The 17,032-nt window shown below is 42.1% G+C and overlaps 2 protein-coding genes across 19 annotated transcripts in view; both read right to left on the minus strand.

The window, feature by feature from the left end:
* Nucleotides 1-13,326, minus strand: part of SLC20A2 (solute carrier family 20 member 2) — a 58,303-nt gene extending 44,977 nt beyond the window's left edge. For 4 of the 16 annotated variants that reach the window (XR_010388799.1, XM_064510258.1, XM_064510249.1 and 1 more), the window contains exons 1-3: nt 13,004-13,326; nt 10,187-10,239; nt 6,654-6,804 (exon numbers count right to left, since the gene is read on the minus strand). The gene's annotated coding sequence lies outside the window, so the exon portion shown is untranslated. The other 12 variants (XM_064510250.1, XM_064510254.1, XM_026116674.2 and 9 more) reach the window with 8 other exon arrangements.
* SMIM19 (small integral membrane protein 19) lies at nt 1,284-15,964 on the minus strand. 3 transcript variants are annotated; one of them, XM_064510262.1, is made up of 4 exons: nt 15,735-15,964; nt 15,462-15,586; nt 14,264-14,339; nt 1,284-2,909 (listed from the first exon to the last, which is right to left on the minus strand). In XM_064510262.1, exons 1-3 carry the CDS (start codon nt 15,896-15,898, stop codon nt 14,275-14,277), a joined length of 354 nt encoding a protein of 117 aa, XP_064366332.1. In that variant the 5' UTR covers nt 15,899-15,964; the 3' UTR covers nt 1,284-2,909; nt 14,264-14,274. The 3 variants fall into 3 exon arrangements, with proteins under 3 accessions (XP_064366332.1, XP_064366333.1, XP_064366331.1); XM_064510263.1 differs by having other exon boundaries at nt 1,284-2,915; XM_064510261.1 differs by lacking the exon at nt 1,284-2,909 and having other exon boundaries at nt 13,461-14,339; nt 15,735-15,963.
* Between the last annotated feature and the right edge of the window lie 1,068 nt (nt 15,965-17,032).

Raw genomic sequence — 17,032 nt, forward strand, 5'->3', positions numbered from 1 at the left:
AAGCACTGAGGGAGCAACCAGATCGCTCATATAAAAGCATGGTGCAAACTCCCAGGGAACTGAAGTACCAGAAAATCCGGGGGGGAACAGGGGACACACAAATAAAACAGTCTGAGGCAGCCAAATCTGAAAACAACGCCAAATGAAGAGAGTTCTCTGGAGTAGGAGCAAGTGTGAAGCATGTGTCTTCCACAACTTGGAAGAGGCCACAGCCCACCTCTGTGGCACTGATGAGGAAAAAAAGTCTCTGGCTCACAGTTATCTACAGAACAAATGAACAAGTGAATCATCATGTAAAGAAATATTGAATACTCAGAAGAAAGTCCATAAAATCATTTTCATTTAAAGCACTAAACAAAGAAACTACAGTTAATAAACTGAACTGGTCACTGAGACCTTCAGAAGTCATTTCTTCTCATATGTCTCTATATAAAAATTATGAGGGGAAAACAAATTCTCACATTTTTTCAACAGCCAATCAGTTCCTTAGCTTTGACGTAACTACATATTGAACTGAATTAGATGAATAAATTGATATGAGGAAAATGGTTGCTTTGAAATGGTGGAATAAATTACTCCTGTCAAAATGGGCTTAATATTTCAATCAACACTGTCTCCAAATGTTTCACAAGTTCTCCAGTGCAATTTGATTTTTGCTTTCTTTAAAACTTCGACAGACATGAACTCCTTTGCCTCAATTCATTTAATACAAATATCTAAATGCATTCCAAAAATTTGGGCTGTATTATGACATGCACATTTCAAATTTGAAGTAGGGTTTTAAAATAAACATGATCCTTTCTAGTTTTCTCAGCTACACAAAAATTATTTTCCATTCTCCAAAGTAGTCCAGATCACATTTTTCACTAATGCACATTCGATTCTGGGACACACTGGTATCACTAACACAACATGAAATTTAGGCATGTAGAATAATGTTCTGTATCTATTTTAAAACATAACTGTAAGTTACTAATATATTTAAAATAAGAAAAAAATTACAAACTGTCCCATTGGCTAATCTACTAATCCTGGGATGTTATTTTGCCTGAGATTCTCTAGGGTTTACTCAAAAAACATAAAGAGAATTTAACTGCACAGACTCAGAGAGAGGCACAGTTCTCCATCAAGGAAGCTTCCTAGAAGAACATACAAAAACCCACATTGCGAGGGCCTCACAAGTTGATCTAAACAAGTCAAACACCATGAATGAAATAATGCTGGGAGAAACACTAGGTGAATGTAGAGTCAGAGATAGTAAGAAGAAAAGAGAAATGTTCAGATTTACTTGTTCCAGTCAACAACAGTAACTAAAGTTTATTGATTTCAGTTTCAGCAACTAAAAATCCAGGAAAACATTTTAATGTTGTACAGACAATACTCTCCCATATTTAATCTTCTATTAAAGTAATTATATAGTGCAGGATCTTCTCACAATCATTGTGATTTACTTATCAATTAGTACAATAATAACTATTTTAAAATATGAATGTAACTAAATGCAAATAGTATTTTATCCAATTATATAGCTGTTCAATTATATGGAAATATCTAAGTAAAGAGACTGAAAAAATAATCCAGTGTTAAAGTATAACTCTTAGCTGCAAAAATAGCTGGACACACTCTCAGCCACCGTCTCTCAACCGTTCCCTTTATATCCACTCTAAAACTATTTCCAACACACTAATCACATCTATTCAGAAGAAAGTAAAATTATATGATCTCAAAATATTTTCATTAGAAAAACAACTGCTTTTTTACTCCTTTAACAACTGCTTGCCCTCTTCTGTCTAATTATATACTGTTAAAGGCCAAATATTCGGTCAGTAAGCAGAAATAACTATAGCTTTTAATAAGAATAAAACATCAGATAAGACTTCACATGAAAAGCAAAGATGCTCTTTGCCTTGATCAGGAACACTGTTCAAAATTGTATTGGATTTTTAAAAATTAAATATATAAACATCAAAGTCTTAGTAACTCCGTATCAGCAACTTCTTACAAAGAAGTCTGTTTACATGATCATAACATGTTGGATAACACAGCTAGAATTTTCTCAGAGATACTTCACGTAACAGCCAAGATGTTCAAAATAACTACCTTTTTCAAAAGCTCTCGCTCAAGTCAATACTAATGGGAACTACGTAATCTGCACTTAAAACCCCACAGCCCTGCCAAAAAAAGGTTACCTCTTTGGAATGCTTTTGTGACCAACAGTCAATTTCAAAAAAAAAACTGAACTGATTAATATTCGATCATGACATCTATCTAAGGATAGCACAGAAACAATACATTATAAAGTTACTCAAATCAGAGGGATAGCTCTATCTTTTTTTTCCTTTTATCTGTGCACCTACTACTTTTTATGCAAAGGCTGTTTATTAAATGCAAAAAAAGCCCTGGATTTGCTGCTTTGTTACTGTCATGATCTGATCTCCTCCATATTCAATGTAAGTTTCCATAAAAAAACAAAACCGATTTCAAGTACAAAGCAGCAGCTATCTAATCCGCAAATAAAAACTACAGTGATGATATGCTTTTCCTAAAACAAGCCTGAAGCCATGATTATATTAAAGATACAGATGTGAGGGGATTTTTCAACTTCCAAACAGGTAGGCAAACAAGATATTACGATCCAAGGGCACAGGAAAATGAATAAGCAAGCCAACTATGTGACGTAGCAAGCCAACTATGTGACGTTTGTGCAGCGTCCTCTCAAATCCTGCAATCCCTTCTAGAAAGTCAGGGTCTACATCTCCCTCTTCTTTACTCATGTTCTTCTCACATGGCTTGGTCTCAGAAACTTTCCATGCCTGTAACGGAAACTTGAGCCAACTTCTTAAATGTATGATTTCTTCATCTCGACTCATCATCCACTTCTGTTTCTGAGAAGCTCCTCATCATGACACCTGTATCTCAAGAAGCAAAACAGGAAACATCACAGGGATGAAGCAAGGAAAGATGAATAATAATATGCCTCTGTGTCTTTAATAAAATCCCAACTTTCATTCAAGTTCCTTTCAGGAAATACAGTTCCTTTCTCAGAACCAAAGTCTCACCAAGCTAGGTATGTAAACACCTAGTGCCAAAGTTGGGCTAACCAATGAAACCTCCTGACCTGAGCCTCTGTTCTTAATGTGACAAACAGAAGAAATCCCGTACTAGCTAGTCTTACATCCTGTGGAACATATCATCAGGTGCCAGGTCTGCCAAACTAGTCTGTAGCAGCCAGTTCAAGTAAAAGAAATTGCTGACCTATCCACTAACTTATCCACCACTGAATACAATGGAAGTTATCTTTATCTACTTATTTGTGCAAATAAATAGAGTTCTAGTTCACAACTAAGATGAAAAACCAAGATGTAAGCCTTCCCATTATGTCCCCCACTGTCCCTAAATCCATGCAACGTTCACAGCACATTTTCTTTCTATTGACTTATCAGCTACCCAAGGATACACTTCCTCTGTGTTACAACAACATAACTACAAGGTGACAAAAGCAGAAGTTATTTTCAGTGTGTCTTTATCCCAAAAAGCATGTCGTAAACTTCTGGGTTAGGGTAGAGGGGAATGGCCTAAGGGTTTCCCCAGCGTAACAGTCCGCTTTCCTTCAACGGATCTACTCTCATCCAAAAGTTAGGACGAACAGGGCACAAAGCCAGCAGCAGCACTCATGCTAACAATGTAAAGGCACAGGGATGACTCATCAGCACAATGGAGACGTAGCCATCTTGCGTCCAAACAAGCAGCCCAAACCACATGTATGCTGGATGATTTCACCTAAACGCTGAACAAGGGGGTGCAAGAGAAACGATCTCTGCAGCATCCTTAGTCACGACACCTTCAGAGCAAACAGGCCGGCACTAAATCCACTCTGCAAGGCGGTTCACCATGAGACAGAAGCAAAGCAATTTTGTCTCTTCCTGTTAGGGTTAAGGCCATCTTAACATTGTCACTGAAACCTCTTTCTAGCAGAAACAGAACAGACCCCACCTCTTCTTGGCTATCAACTCAAATTCTCAGGTTCCACCTCTCACCCAAAACCATAAACCATACTACTTGATGGGCCGCACTTGGCTCAAAGACAGTATATCCATCCCTTGTTGACTCTTCCTAGTGAAACCAAAGTCAGTTCCATTCCCTTATACTAGCAACAAGAGATAACAGTTGTAGGGACAGGCTCCCATCTGAGCACAGAAAGGCTTGGGCTTCGATTCCTGTATATTACAGCAGAGAAGATGACTTGGAAGAACTGCCTTGGCTGGACAGCATAAGAAACCCTCTGCCAATGCTCTGGGTGTTACAGAACCAGTATCTGTTAAGTAACTGCACAAAAAAGTATTTTCTGTGCAGGGATTATTAAAGGAAAAACACATATCCTCAATTCTGAACTTTTAAAGAAGTTCTTACCCTCAAATGCGCTTATAATGCAAGCAATCCTGAAAGTCTCTCTCTCAGTGATCATGCCTGCTATCGAGAAACAAGCTATTCCCTACTCAGGAAAGACAAGTATCATGTTCCTCAAGAGTTTAGAGCACAAAAGCAGAGACAGGCACACATGCCGTGTCACCAGGACACTCAGAACATGTCCAGAAAGTCATCCAATCATTTTATACCAGAACAATCCTTAATTTTTCTTAGGATGATCACTGTTTTCAATTTCTTGTGTACAATGTCACTGTTTCATAAACCGTCAGAACTCCGTATTATTCCTGAGCACCAGAAATGAACTGGTGACAATTAATTATTGACATCTTCACTCATTAATCAGATGTCAGCACTCAGCATATATACCACACAGATTACAAGACTTCCAGACACCCATTGCTGCATGCAGAGAGAGAACTGCAGAAAAAGATTAGTAATTGCAGTTCAACCCAAATGGCAAGAAGATCAGATGCTGCCTGTCACCTGGATGCCCAAACCAATGGAGGAATTTTCAGTTTTCTTCTGAAGAGGCAATTTACTAGCAGGCTGATACTTCTAACTGATCTTCACAGCCGCCAACACTGGCAGAAGAATTTGGTAACTCAATAATAAAACACAAAAACTTCCTGGACTGTTAACTCTGTTATCATATTTTGGCAATTAAGCCTTCCTTCATACCTTGGGGAAAGTCTTAAGATTAGACAGTATATGTTTTAAAGGCAGATGTGCCTCAACTATTCGGTGCAACTGTGTTACATATTTTATTAATCTTTTTGAGAAAACACACATTCCACAACAACTTCCTTGAAAGGTTAATTTTTATCCTGGTTTCCCAAGGAAACAACAGTTAACAACCATACTGACTTTTCTGGGCACTGAAACTTTTAAATTATTTGGCTGATTCCAACCAACTCTGATAGAGAAGGATACAGATTCCACAGGTATACCATTCCTACAACAGATCTGCACAATAAATAACCAAGGCAGTCCCTCAAGCAACCTGCCTGGTCCATAAACATCTGGGAGACAGCATGTTTTGATTAATACACCCAGGAACTAAGAAGTACTACTGGGTTGCACAGTCACTATGCTGTTGGGAAAACAGGGGAAGATGATGGTGCTGTTGTGCTGATGGAAAAAAAAAAGAAGAGAACATGCTTAAGGTATTGACTAAAACCCAGAAAGTGGCAGAAAACTTGTCTTCACTAGTTTGGCTGGTCACAGAGCTACTTTCTTCCTAAGGAGCAACACAGTGAAGTCTCTTATGTGTCTGTCACAGGTTCCATCTTTATGTTGGCTGCTACTGAGGTGTTGACAGGCAACTCTGGTTTCTTTAATTAAAAGACAATTGGTCAAAAGTTTTCATTTTTCACTAAAGAAGGTGGAAAAGTAGACAACACATTGTAGCAGAGGCTGCTTCAGAAACACCCCACAAAAAAGGAAAACGGCCTCTCCATCCTTTTTAAGACAACCTTACCTAGACAGGATACATTACAAACTGCCAGGACAGGTCAGATTTCTGGTCCATCTGTTCCAGAATTGTGCCTCCTGTGATCAGGACCAGATGGTTCAGAAGGTGTAATAACTTGGGTAGTGAACAATGATGTAATTCACCCAAAGGGGAAACTCCTTCCTGACCTCATCAATTAGCATGAAGGTTTATATCCCTAATTTATTTTTAATCCTATTTACTGCAACTCTGGATATTCTCATTATATATATATAAATGTCCAGCTCTGCTTGGAATCTGACTAAACTTTTGGCCTCAATAATATCACATGGCATAATGACACCAAGTTTCAAATATACTCCTTTGCAATTTCATTTAACATCCTTTTGTTCTTGTACTATGGGAACTAGCACTGCTATTAACCATATCTCTTCCTCTTCTAGCCAGTTTGCATCACAGGCTACCTGCCATACCATGCTCTGTTGCAGAGCAGGAACATAATCTGAGGACCTTTAACACCACAGCATAACAACTCCTCGCAGCTCTCCAACGATATTTCTATAACCTACATTCCTGTGGTCTGCTGAAAGTTGACAGCTCCATCAAAATTTCACCAGGCCCTACTCATTTCCAGATCTTCCCAACGAAGAGCCGCCACCCTTATAAGCAGACTGTTTGGCCAAGTGTTGTGCTTTCAGCATCTCCCAGAGATTCTGATAGATTTAGTTTAAAAAAGCAATTAAAAAAAAAAAAAACACACAGACAAGAAGCATACCATGCTGGGCTTTTCAAGGTCACACAGGGCTTCTCCCTCTGAGCAAAGAGTTCCCCTCCCATCTCCATGCCTGAATAAAGAACGGTGTCCAGCTGAGCAAAACTGATCTCATTTTGCTCTTGGCTAGTGTTCCCGTGGGCTGCAGGTCGCTCTGTGCAAGAAACATAGCCTATGTTGTTACTTATAGACGAGCTCATGAAGCATTCATCGTGATTATTATGTCAAGTATTTAGTAACGATCCAGTGCAATTAGTCACTGCCATTTCTGCTCACACAGTACTTGCAAGAGGCATTAAGGTATAATGCCACACTGTCATTCAACAAATGTTTGGTAAAAAAAGAGATTACAGCCACGTATACAAGCCGTAGACTAAGAAAGGGGACTATTAAAGCAAACTTGAGGTTCTAGATCCTCTCAGCTCCCAAAACACAGTTCCCCTTTCAATAACTACTGGGGTTGCATTTTTTTTTCTCCCAGCCCTGGAGCTAAATCTTAGGATTCTAAGCCACAGATTCTTACTCCTCGAGGCTTTAGGAGAGAAAGAGTAGGTCTGGTTGATATCTCATGGGAAGAGGTCACTGGCCCTCCAAAGAGGCAACAGAATTTTTACAGCAGCTGTGAGAAACACCACGTAGCTATTAGTGTTTTACCACAAGTGTTTTGATCATGGGTTTCGAACTGGTGAATTATGGCAGGAGAATACTTCCTTGCCTCAAATAAGAAGAAATGACATTTTCTCCCTCTTTAGCAGGATCTTCAGGCAAGGAACCGGTCAAGAGAAAAAATCTGTCCCAGGCTATGGTTCTCAAACAAACAAAATTCTTTAATGATCAAAATAGTACTAACAAAACAGATACGGGCACCACTTCACCAGCTATTAGCTCATGAAGTAATGTATCTCCATGCAGTTTTCTCTCTGTGTCTATCATATATTGAGTCAATAAAATCACATATCTCTCAATGGCAGTTAAATTATCACACCACCTACTTCTCAATGACCTCCCCATGCTGTTTAATAGTTACATAGCAGTATTAAGAATTCTTTGCCAGAGCAGTGATCTCAATTCTTTATAAAGGCCGTAAATACTTTCCCATTCTTCTTTCTCACATCTGTAAGGAAGACAGATAAAAATCCAGCCAACAATCAGTAATGAACCCAGTACTTCTACAATGCTCTTGGGCAACCAACTCAAACAGTGGCCCAAGCCACAAGTTTTAGAGTACTGCCATACCAATATTTCAAGAACCTCTGATCAGCCATCGAGTGGTTTGCATTTGGCATTTGCTGAGGTTGAAAGAGAAGACAGTAATAACAGAGAACAATTCTCCCATCAGCAACAGCAAAAATAATCTTAAAAGCCTGAAGTGCAATGCTTTCACTGCTTTTGGCTCATTACTGAATTCAAAGTGAAAAAGATGCGATGTTTTCCGATTGTTGCACACAAAAACACAGTCAGGGTGAGGAAATATTTTAATGGACTCAATAAAGGTATTTTTGGCTGCTAAAATTCTCAATCTATTGTGCTAAAAATAGCTTTAAATAAGTGTGCAATACAAGCAGTACATACTTTGCCTAAGAAAAAATCCGCTGGCCAATTGCAGATCACATGAGCACAGTTATTTATTAGAGCTAAGAACAATTATTCCAAGTCTTATCTGACTGTAGAGTTGGACCTATTCAGCAATGGCACGGCCACGTACTAAACGCCTAAGCCACAGTTCATCAGTGAAGTGAGGGAGAGTTTCTATAAACAATAGTTGTTGCTATTTAACAACATGGTCGTGAAGAAATGAAATAAAATGTAGAAAGCCTAAGATTGCCTCTCCCCTTCCAACCTTTCATCTCAAAAGAATGTTTTTCTCTTCTGTCAGTCCACTCCTTCTTTTCTGATGCTGTATAAAGAAGTTAGATGCCTTAAAGTATCACTCCCTAAAGTCCACCGATCAAAGCTATGGATAATATCCTCACTTTTTTTTTTTCCTTTGAGCTTTTCATCAATCAGTAAAAAGGTTCTCCAAGTTCTGCTCTGTTTTTACAATCGGTGTCACATAAGTTAGAAATAATATTGCTCAGCAGAGCATACGCCACTATCTGAGCAACAGTAAAATAAAGTAGTTCAAATATACTCTATGCTCAGTAAAGTTCATAGCAGCTGTTCTATTCACAGAAAGACATCTGAGAAAAGTGCCATAAATAACAAGATCACATGGATTCTCCCATTGCACAACCAACATACATCTTTCCTGTTCAGGAATTTATACTTCACACCCTATGCTGTCAGTCAAAAGAATATTACAAGCTATGTTTTCAGGATGATCCAGATGATATTTTGGTAGGTAATACAGCCCTCCTGCTGGCCGAGTCCTTTTAAAATACTCTTTCTATTCTATTACAAAAATGGAAAATGTTTGTAGAACCTTGTCCGAACTGCAGCCTTCATCAGCAGTAAGCTATAGAGCCGCACGTGCCTTTTACACATCAAAGGTGTCTAACACCAGTTAAACGTGCAAGTGTGGCAGCCCGGCAGAAGCTTAAGGGAACTACTCCTGTGCAGATTCAGGATTTAAGTTTTTATTCATATGTGCAAATATGGGTTATTTTCTCTGACTCCAGTTTCAACAAATCCCTAATTAGAGTAGCCCCTTTTAACATTTTTAATTCATTTCAATGTTATACTAAAATTAAACCCATTTGTTCTAAACATTTTATTTATAGGCCTCTGCAAAGGGAGAATCACTTTTCAAAGCAGTTTCTAGCTACAACTGAAAAAGAAGCCATACAGCCATTTTATAAAAATGACATTTTTTTCTTTTGGAATTTTGCCACAAGTTGCCTTTGAGGGCTTGGTTCAGAAATTCCAAATTCAGTTTATTGTTTTTCTCATTGAGAACCAACTCCTTTTAGCAATTCTGTTAATCTTGGAGCTTGGAAGTATTTTTCTTAAAGTAACGCCCAGAGTTTAGATATTCCATAAAAAGACCAGGAATTATTTTTATTAAAGTAACACCCAAAGTTCAGACATTCCATACAAAAACCAGGCAGAGCGCTTTCATTCTTAGAAACGTTCTTAGCCCTTTCATTGAAAACACAGATTCCATGCAGATAACCGAGAACTGAAGAGTTTTATCAGTGCTTTTCCTTTCTTCAAAGAGTTGCGTGGCAGGAGGAAAGCTATTTAGCCAGGATTTTTCCTGTGTAAAAAAAGCTGAGCTTTTTGCTCTTCATATGACGTTCTTTTCTTCCCTTATCATCTCCTGCTGAGGAAAAAGTAGCAGCAATCTCCACTCCTACTTCACATTGCTCATTAGACATTTGCGCTGGCTTTGGGGTGTTCTGCCAGCAGTGACAATACACACTGAATACCTGCATTCACATTCAGTATCTGCCTTAATATCTGCCTCTTAACCCAGACGGAGTCCCATTGACCTACGTGAGAACAATTTCTAACAGAGCTTTAGTTAGACTATAAGAAATTTCTTCCTCAACTCTTATGCCACAACAGAAAAAAGGCTGCAAAGTAAAGGATCTTACCTCCATTCTCAGGGGCCTGCGGCACTGAACCGTCTGCTCCTCCAGCGGCAGCCCTGTCTCGAGGACAAGATGAAGTGCTGCATTTTCATTTGAGTGACTATGTTAATAAACTAGGTTACATCACCCTGGTTGCTTACTGTGACTAAAACACAGTTCAAGTGTTCATAGGGGAAAGGGAATGCCTTTTGATCAGGACTTCCAATTCTGAGTGTAAGCAATTGTGGCTGAAGAGTGCACTATGTCAGCAAGCCTTCTGCAAACACTACTGCTCTTAAGGCATAACAGGCCAAAGACATCATGGAATTAATAACATGTTTTCCAACAAGAGGCTTCTTCCCCATTGAGGAGTTAGCACGTAGTTCCAATTTTCAATCCCTTTAATGTAGAAATTAGGGCCGGGTCAAAATCTTTTCACTTCCTTTGAAAGAGAGGTTAAGTGACAACAGACCCACCTTTCTCTCTGTAGTGTATGTAATTTCAGCTTACCCAAGAGCAATGGCACTCCTGAGTTCAGGAGGACTTTAAAAGGAATCATTATGCTCACGGAAGTAAGCTAACATGAGTAACTGCCCAGGTAACAGGGAAACATTCCAGAGCCCTGTGCTGTCACCAGGCTTTTGGCCAATCCTGCTTAATCATGTATGCAAAACTCGAATTACAGAAAGACTTATAACAGGTTAGAATAGTCCCAATGAATAGTTTTGTACTGCAGTGAACAAGCTCCCTTGCAAACCATCCTAGGATGAAAGCATTAGGATGCCTTTCCCGTTTTCAGAGCTTCTACTGCTGTCAGTGGTACAAATCAAACAACGGTTTCTGCTACAGTTCTCGCAATGAATTAGGCAGTTTCTGAAGTGACGTTTAAGAGAGAGTTTAGCACCACCTGAGCATCGCACTGCTGAAATTCCTAACTGCTACGGCCACGTTATCACAGCAGCTGTTACAGGCTGTGTTCTCATCTGGTCTAAGCTGGCTCAGGACGACTCACGCTATCTGGGCATGTAACACTGGCTGGAGTGAAACTTGAAATGCTCATGGCACAGTGACAGATATTTCACTGCAAGATCTTCAGGTTACAGAGCATGTGATGTCTTCAGCTTTAAACACAGTTATGCTCATAATACGTACATTTATGATCTTCTTGAGCCTTGTCAGGAAATGTACAAAGCTCTGTCTGCAAGCTTTGATTTTTCTGTGCAACACTGAGTAAAACCTAGCCAGCTACATCTTAGTTATGAGAACCAAGATGACTTTTCCGCCACTTAACAGAAGTTCGTAATTTTATGTAAAATTCGAGAGTCATGGTTGTAAATGTAGTCTTCAAATGGGGTTACAAAAAGCTGACTGTTCAGCAGCTCCCATGGGTGCAACAGCCTGGTCAGATTTTCAAGAGCATACAACTTATAATTGAGAGCAAATAGTTAACGCTTTTAAGTTACCTTACAGATGCAAATTTTTAAACATAGTAAATAAGGTCCCTTAACTTAGCTCCTGTTTTTAGCTTTTAATTCAGTATCCTCCAATTTTTCTGAAGAAAGCCCTTAGAGCTAAGTGCACCGGTCCTTGCCTTTGGTTGTCTGTTAACTACTAATACAGCTTAAAGTTTCACAGCCACCACTCCAGGACAATTTATTTTAGCTAAACAAAACCAGGCAACTGATTTGGAAACCTTCCCTTAAATACTTTGTGTGACAAGACACCTTTAAATCTACATATCAAAATAGCTTAATAGCTTTTTAAATAGTATCAGGCAAGCTAAGAAAAAAAGAGAGAGGAAAAACAAAAAATTTGCCTCTGTACAGTATTCTCTAAAATAAGCATGGCTGAAGAAAACTTTGGCACATTTTTTTTAAAGGTCACAAGCTTATGCCATCCAAAACCTCTAAAACTCAGCAGAAACACAGTTCAATGAAAGTTATGAGAATCTGTTTCTGTACATGCTTAATAGTCTGACTGATAAGGATTAATGCAAAAAAAGGGGGGGGCTGGATCTCTACACAACTTGCCTTTGCTTCTGGGAACAACCTTTTACTACAATGAAAGACAGTACTTTTTTTCTGTAGTCCATACTGTGAATTAACAGGTAAAAGTTGCTACAGAAATCTCAGAGGTAAAATATTAAGAGCTGTGCCCTGACTGCACTACATCATTAAGATTCACCTTCTGCTCTAAAGAACAATTCTATGGTAAAACTGTAGAACCCCCACCCCAACAAAACAGCAAGTAATTTTGCTGGCACAGAATCGAAGGCCCACGTAAGCCAGAGGAACAAATCACCACCTGGCTCTCAGTCATGGTTCGAGCAATCACCTCCTCGAGCCATAACAAAGGTAAAAACACGTACCCTGAGAAGCTTTTGCTTTTCTTGCCCCACCTTAAAATTTACAGTCCTGGCAAGCTTGTGTCAGTACCTTGGGTCTATGAACACCGAAGCAAAGCTGCGAGCTGCTCTAGGTTTTTAAGTGCTTCCAGCTCAGCTGAACAGAAAACCGTGACGTTATAAGCTACAGACAGAAAGACACTGCAGGTTCGTAAATCGGAGGTGCTAAGACGTGTCTTTATTGGGATACGCCAAGGCAGACCAAGCTGCTGTCGCCGGGTTTGGCAGCCGGTGCGTGGTGTGCAGGGGCTCACCCCGCGGCCGCGGGGCGGGCGGGCAGGGCTGAGCCCCCCCCGGCGGGCGCCCGCTGCCCTCCTCCACACACGCAAACACGCGCACCCACCCCGCCCGCCAACGGCCGCCGCGCGCGCCGGCACCGCGGGGGGAGGCGCGAGGGTGGGGCGCTCCCCTTCCCGCGTGCGCGCACCCCCACTCACCGCCCTGCGGTCACCCTCCGAGCAGGAGCAGCAGCAGCAAGAGCCGGCGCCGGCGCGGGCCGGCGGCGGCAGCGGAAGTGGAAGTGAGGTCACGGCAGCAGCTGTTCAGGAAGCAGCCGCTTCCGCTTCCGCCCCCCCCCCGCGCCCACCGGAACCGGAGATGCTGCCTCGAGACGCTCCCCAAAAGGAGCTCAGGCAGTGGTGGGTGCGCGGCACCTCATTCTGCTCGTCAACACGGAGGCGGTATAAAACTGAGGCTGCCGTCAGGCTGCAGTGACTGCAGCACAGCCCCGCGGCAGAGCAGGTGGTGCAGTGAGGTGTTCCAAGGGGAAAATGGGCAGCAGGATGGTGCCAGCCTGGTCCCCCACTCTGCCTTTATTCGGTTACTGCCCCTCACACGGCACTCCAGTACTTTTCATTATTAGTTGCTTTTAAACAAGAAGTCGTTTCTGCAGTGTTCCCTAAAAATCAATGATTTTTTAATTTAGTAAAGTTAGTTAAAAAGAAAAAAAAAATGTAACTGTCTTTTTGGATAAGCCACACACCCTGTTAGTGGCCCTGTTTATGCAGATGTTCACAGACAATCCCTACTCTTCAAACCAATTTTACTAAATCAAGCTAATCAGTCACCTTTGCTATAACATTACAGTGCTTTAACTGTCCTGTAGACATGAAATTCACTGTGTACTTTTTAGTTCTCAAAGTTTCTACAAGAAAGGTTCACAGTTTTGTATATGCAATCTCCATAAAAATGTGGAGATTTGAATCCTTCTGCAGTATTGCCAGTGACATTTCTGGTGCTCAAAACCTGTTGACCTTCACTGTACAGAAAGGGCACAGTATCTTCCTCCACATTTACTGAACACACCAAACCACATTTCTGTCGTCAAATTCAGCAGTGTCCAGGCAGGTAGCTACTGCCTTTCTTTCTCTAGGGTACTGTCATCTGGGATGGTAGGAGTTTATTTCAAAGGTGCTGGCAATGAGAGAAATAATTTAAAACATTGGTATGATTGGACTTCTCTACCCTCAGAGGTTTCTCTGAGCAAATCTGTCCTACATTTGGTACTTCTGTGCTGAGCGTTTCAGTGGGCATTCAGTTTAATTCAGCAGACTCAAAGAGAAGCTGCCACGAACTAAGTTTTTAAGAGTCCCCTTCCTCTCCTCCTTGCCTTCAGCTATGTATCAATTAAAAGGCACTGAAAATGGCCCCACTCTGGCTCTTGTTACCAGCACTGTAAGTATATCCTGAATTCTTACAATTGTGGACTTCATTCCACTGACAGTTGCACGCTTTCAATCTGTTTTGGTGGCTGCTGCTGTTCATACTTCCTTGCTGAAAAAAAGAAACACTGATCAGCACCAATTTTTCTACTTAAATTTATGTGAAAAATATACATCTATATATATACACACACATATGTATACATGCATATAATATAACAATCCAGAAACAGACTTAAGATTAGTGAGTGTAGTTTCAAAGCTCATCTACACAATGGGGAAGTTTCAGTCAACACATGGAACACATCCTTTAGTAAATGGCCTTGCAAAGGCCAGACAGTAGTATCATAGCAATATTTAAGTAAATTAATGCCAGAGAACTATGATTCCATTCCGATCCTTTCATTAAAAAAGAAAAATTAAAGACTACAGATTCGGAAGGGCTATTACAGACGATCTGCAGAACTCATTAGTCATACAATAGATGTCCTCAACACTCAACTCCTACGCAGTATATAGGCCACATACTAGCAACTACATTACTTCAAAATTAATTTGGTTAGGAAGGCAAAAGAAGATCAAAGAGTTGCATGTGAACACAGAAACCCAAAGAATGCCAGCAGGCATTCATTTGTAGGGAGTGCATCCTTTTTTATTTGCACAGAATGCAGTGGCCTAGTTTAAGAATCTTTACATTTAACAGGTGGTTTTAAACCATTAAGTATTTCCTGCCCATCTTTCCTCTAGGCTTATATATGTGGCAGATGTGAAGCAAATACAGGTGATTCTCTGAAGCGGACCTATGGTATGTCAGAGCCATGGGGCTCTCTGCTGCTTCCATCCTGACCTTCAACATTAAGATGGGAGCAGCAACACTTGTTGCTATGATACAGTTATCATTTATTTTCAGTGACTGAAGCTGAATCACTAGTGATTCCGCAGAGAGTTCTCTGAAGAAATACTTCCTCTTAATATTCAGGCATTCCCAAAAAGCAGAGCTCCTTTCGACGTCAACATCAGATTCATTTTCACTACTAGAAGAGAACCATACGGCAGCTCCCTGATTCTTTATTTCCTTATGCTGTCCCTATGCAATCCAGACTCCCGCAGGGCCCCTGCGCGCGACGACAGGGCTGAGGCCAGCAGCATGGCGGGAGCCAGGCCCGCAGGGCAACTGCTCAGGCTGAATCCCCCCGCCCCGACTCCTGCTTGCCTCCCAGCGGCGCGCACTTACCGATGGAGTACATCTCCAGCTGCTGCCGCAGGCGGATCTTCTTCATGCTGTCATAGAAGTTGGGCTCGGGCGGCGTGTCTGCGGCGGGGGGCAGCGTGAATATGCGCATGATCCTCCTCTTGTTCCTGGGGGATGCAAGGCGGTGAGCGGAGGGCGGCAGCGGCGGAGCCGCGCACACGTGGCCGGCGCGGCCGCTTCCGGGCGGGAGCGCTCGCCCCGCCCACCGGGTTAGCCCCGCCCCATCGAGGTCGCCCCGCCCCCCCGGCCCCTCACCGCCGCGCGTAGACGAGGAGGGCGAGGCTGGCCAGCACCACCAGCAGGTAGACGTTGGTGGCCTCGTTCCAGGCCTCGTGCACCGAGTAGTCGATGGCGCCGCCGTCGCCCAGCGCCGCCGAGCCGCCGCCAACGCCCCCGCCGCCCGCCGCTGCCGCCGCCATAGGAGGAGAACGGCCGTTAGAGGCGGTGCCACGGCCGGGAAGTGACGTCACGCGAGCCGTTGGGCCGTGCGGGCGTGAGGCGCGGCCGGTGGCGGTTGGTGCGTCGCTGCTGGGTCCCCTCGCTTTCGCTTCTCCCCCTCCCCCGCCCCGGGGGAGGAGAATAGGGGGGGAATACAATGATTTTGGTGTAAAAACGCGGGAAGCTGAGGGGAAATGTCCTGAAGTGGCTAAATAGGTGCAGGGGGGGAAGAGAAAATACAGAAGCTTTGCAGGGAAGGCAGGGGTCTGGAGCCACTTCCTGTTGAAGCCCGGTGAATGTGGAGTTAAATGTGCCTTCACCCACCTGTGCAACTAAATCCAGCACTTTAGGTTGTCAAAACAACTGTTTACAAAAGAATCCTCTTTTTTTTTTTTTTGTACCAAAATGGTCACATGATAGGTCAGGTATGCTGCCCTTTCTCCTCTCACCCCTGCTTCCTATCCATGTCTGGCCCTGATGCTTCCTTTCATCAAAGCTTCTTTCAGATACCAGAACGAATGAGGTGTTGATGTTATAGGTATGGTTGGTCTCCTTTTGCTGTATGCATCTATAGGGTATATATTGGAGCTATTTGTTGTCAACATCCTTCAGAAGACAATGGGGAAAAAAAAGAGCTTTTAGGGCATGATCTATCTAACCAATTTTAAACCTTCAGAATGAGCGAGCCCTCCTGTGCTAAGGAGGTGCCTCTCTCCCCTTACTCATTAGAGGAGAGAGTCTAGACACCCCTCTCTGATGGCACCCACTTTGCAGTGTCCAGCCTGGCTGGGGGAGCTCCATCCTTTTGATAACCACTTTCTGTATGCAAGATACACCAAGTCACCCTGTTTCCATGCTGTGGAACAGATTCACTTGAAGAGGCCTCAGATCAGGGCATGAAAACATAGGAGATAAATGAAAATGGGAATATCCAAAAATAAAAAGCTAAGGCACTGTTATCATGAGAAAAGCTCCTTGCCCCACATGGTGTGGGAAAGAAGAGCTGAAGAACAGCAGTTAGACATAATTCCTGATCATTAAGTCAGGATGGCACCCAGTCACAGAACTGCAGAAACCACTAAGAGAAGATACGAGTTTATCACTTACAAAACATG

Source organism: Dromaius novaehollandiae, chromosome 4 (genome assembly GCF_036370855.1).
Source record: "Dromaius novaehollandiae isolate bDroNov1 chromosome 4, bDroNov1.hap1, whole genome shotgun sequence".
Lineage (NCBI taxonomy): Eukaryota > Metazoa > Chordata > Aves > Casuariiformes > Dromaiidae > Dromaius > Dromaius novaehollandiae.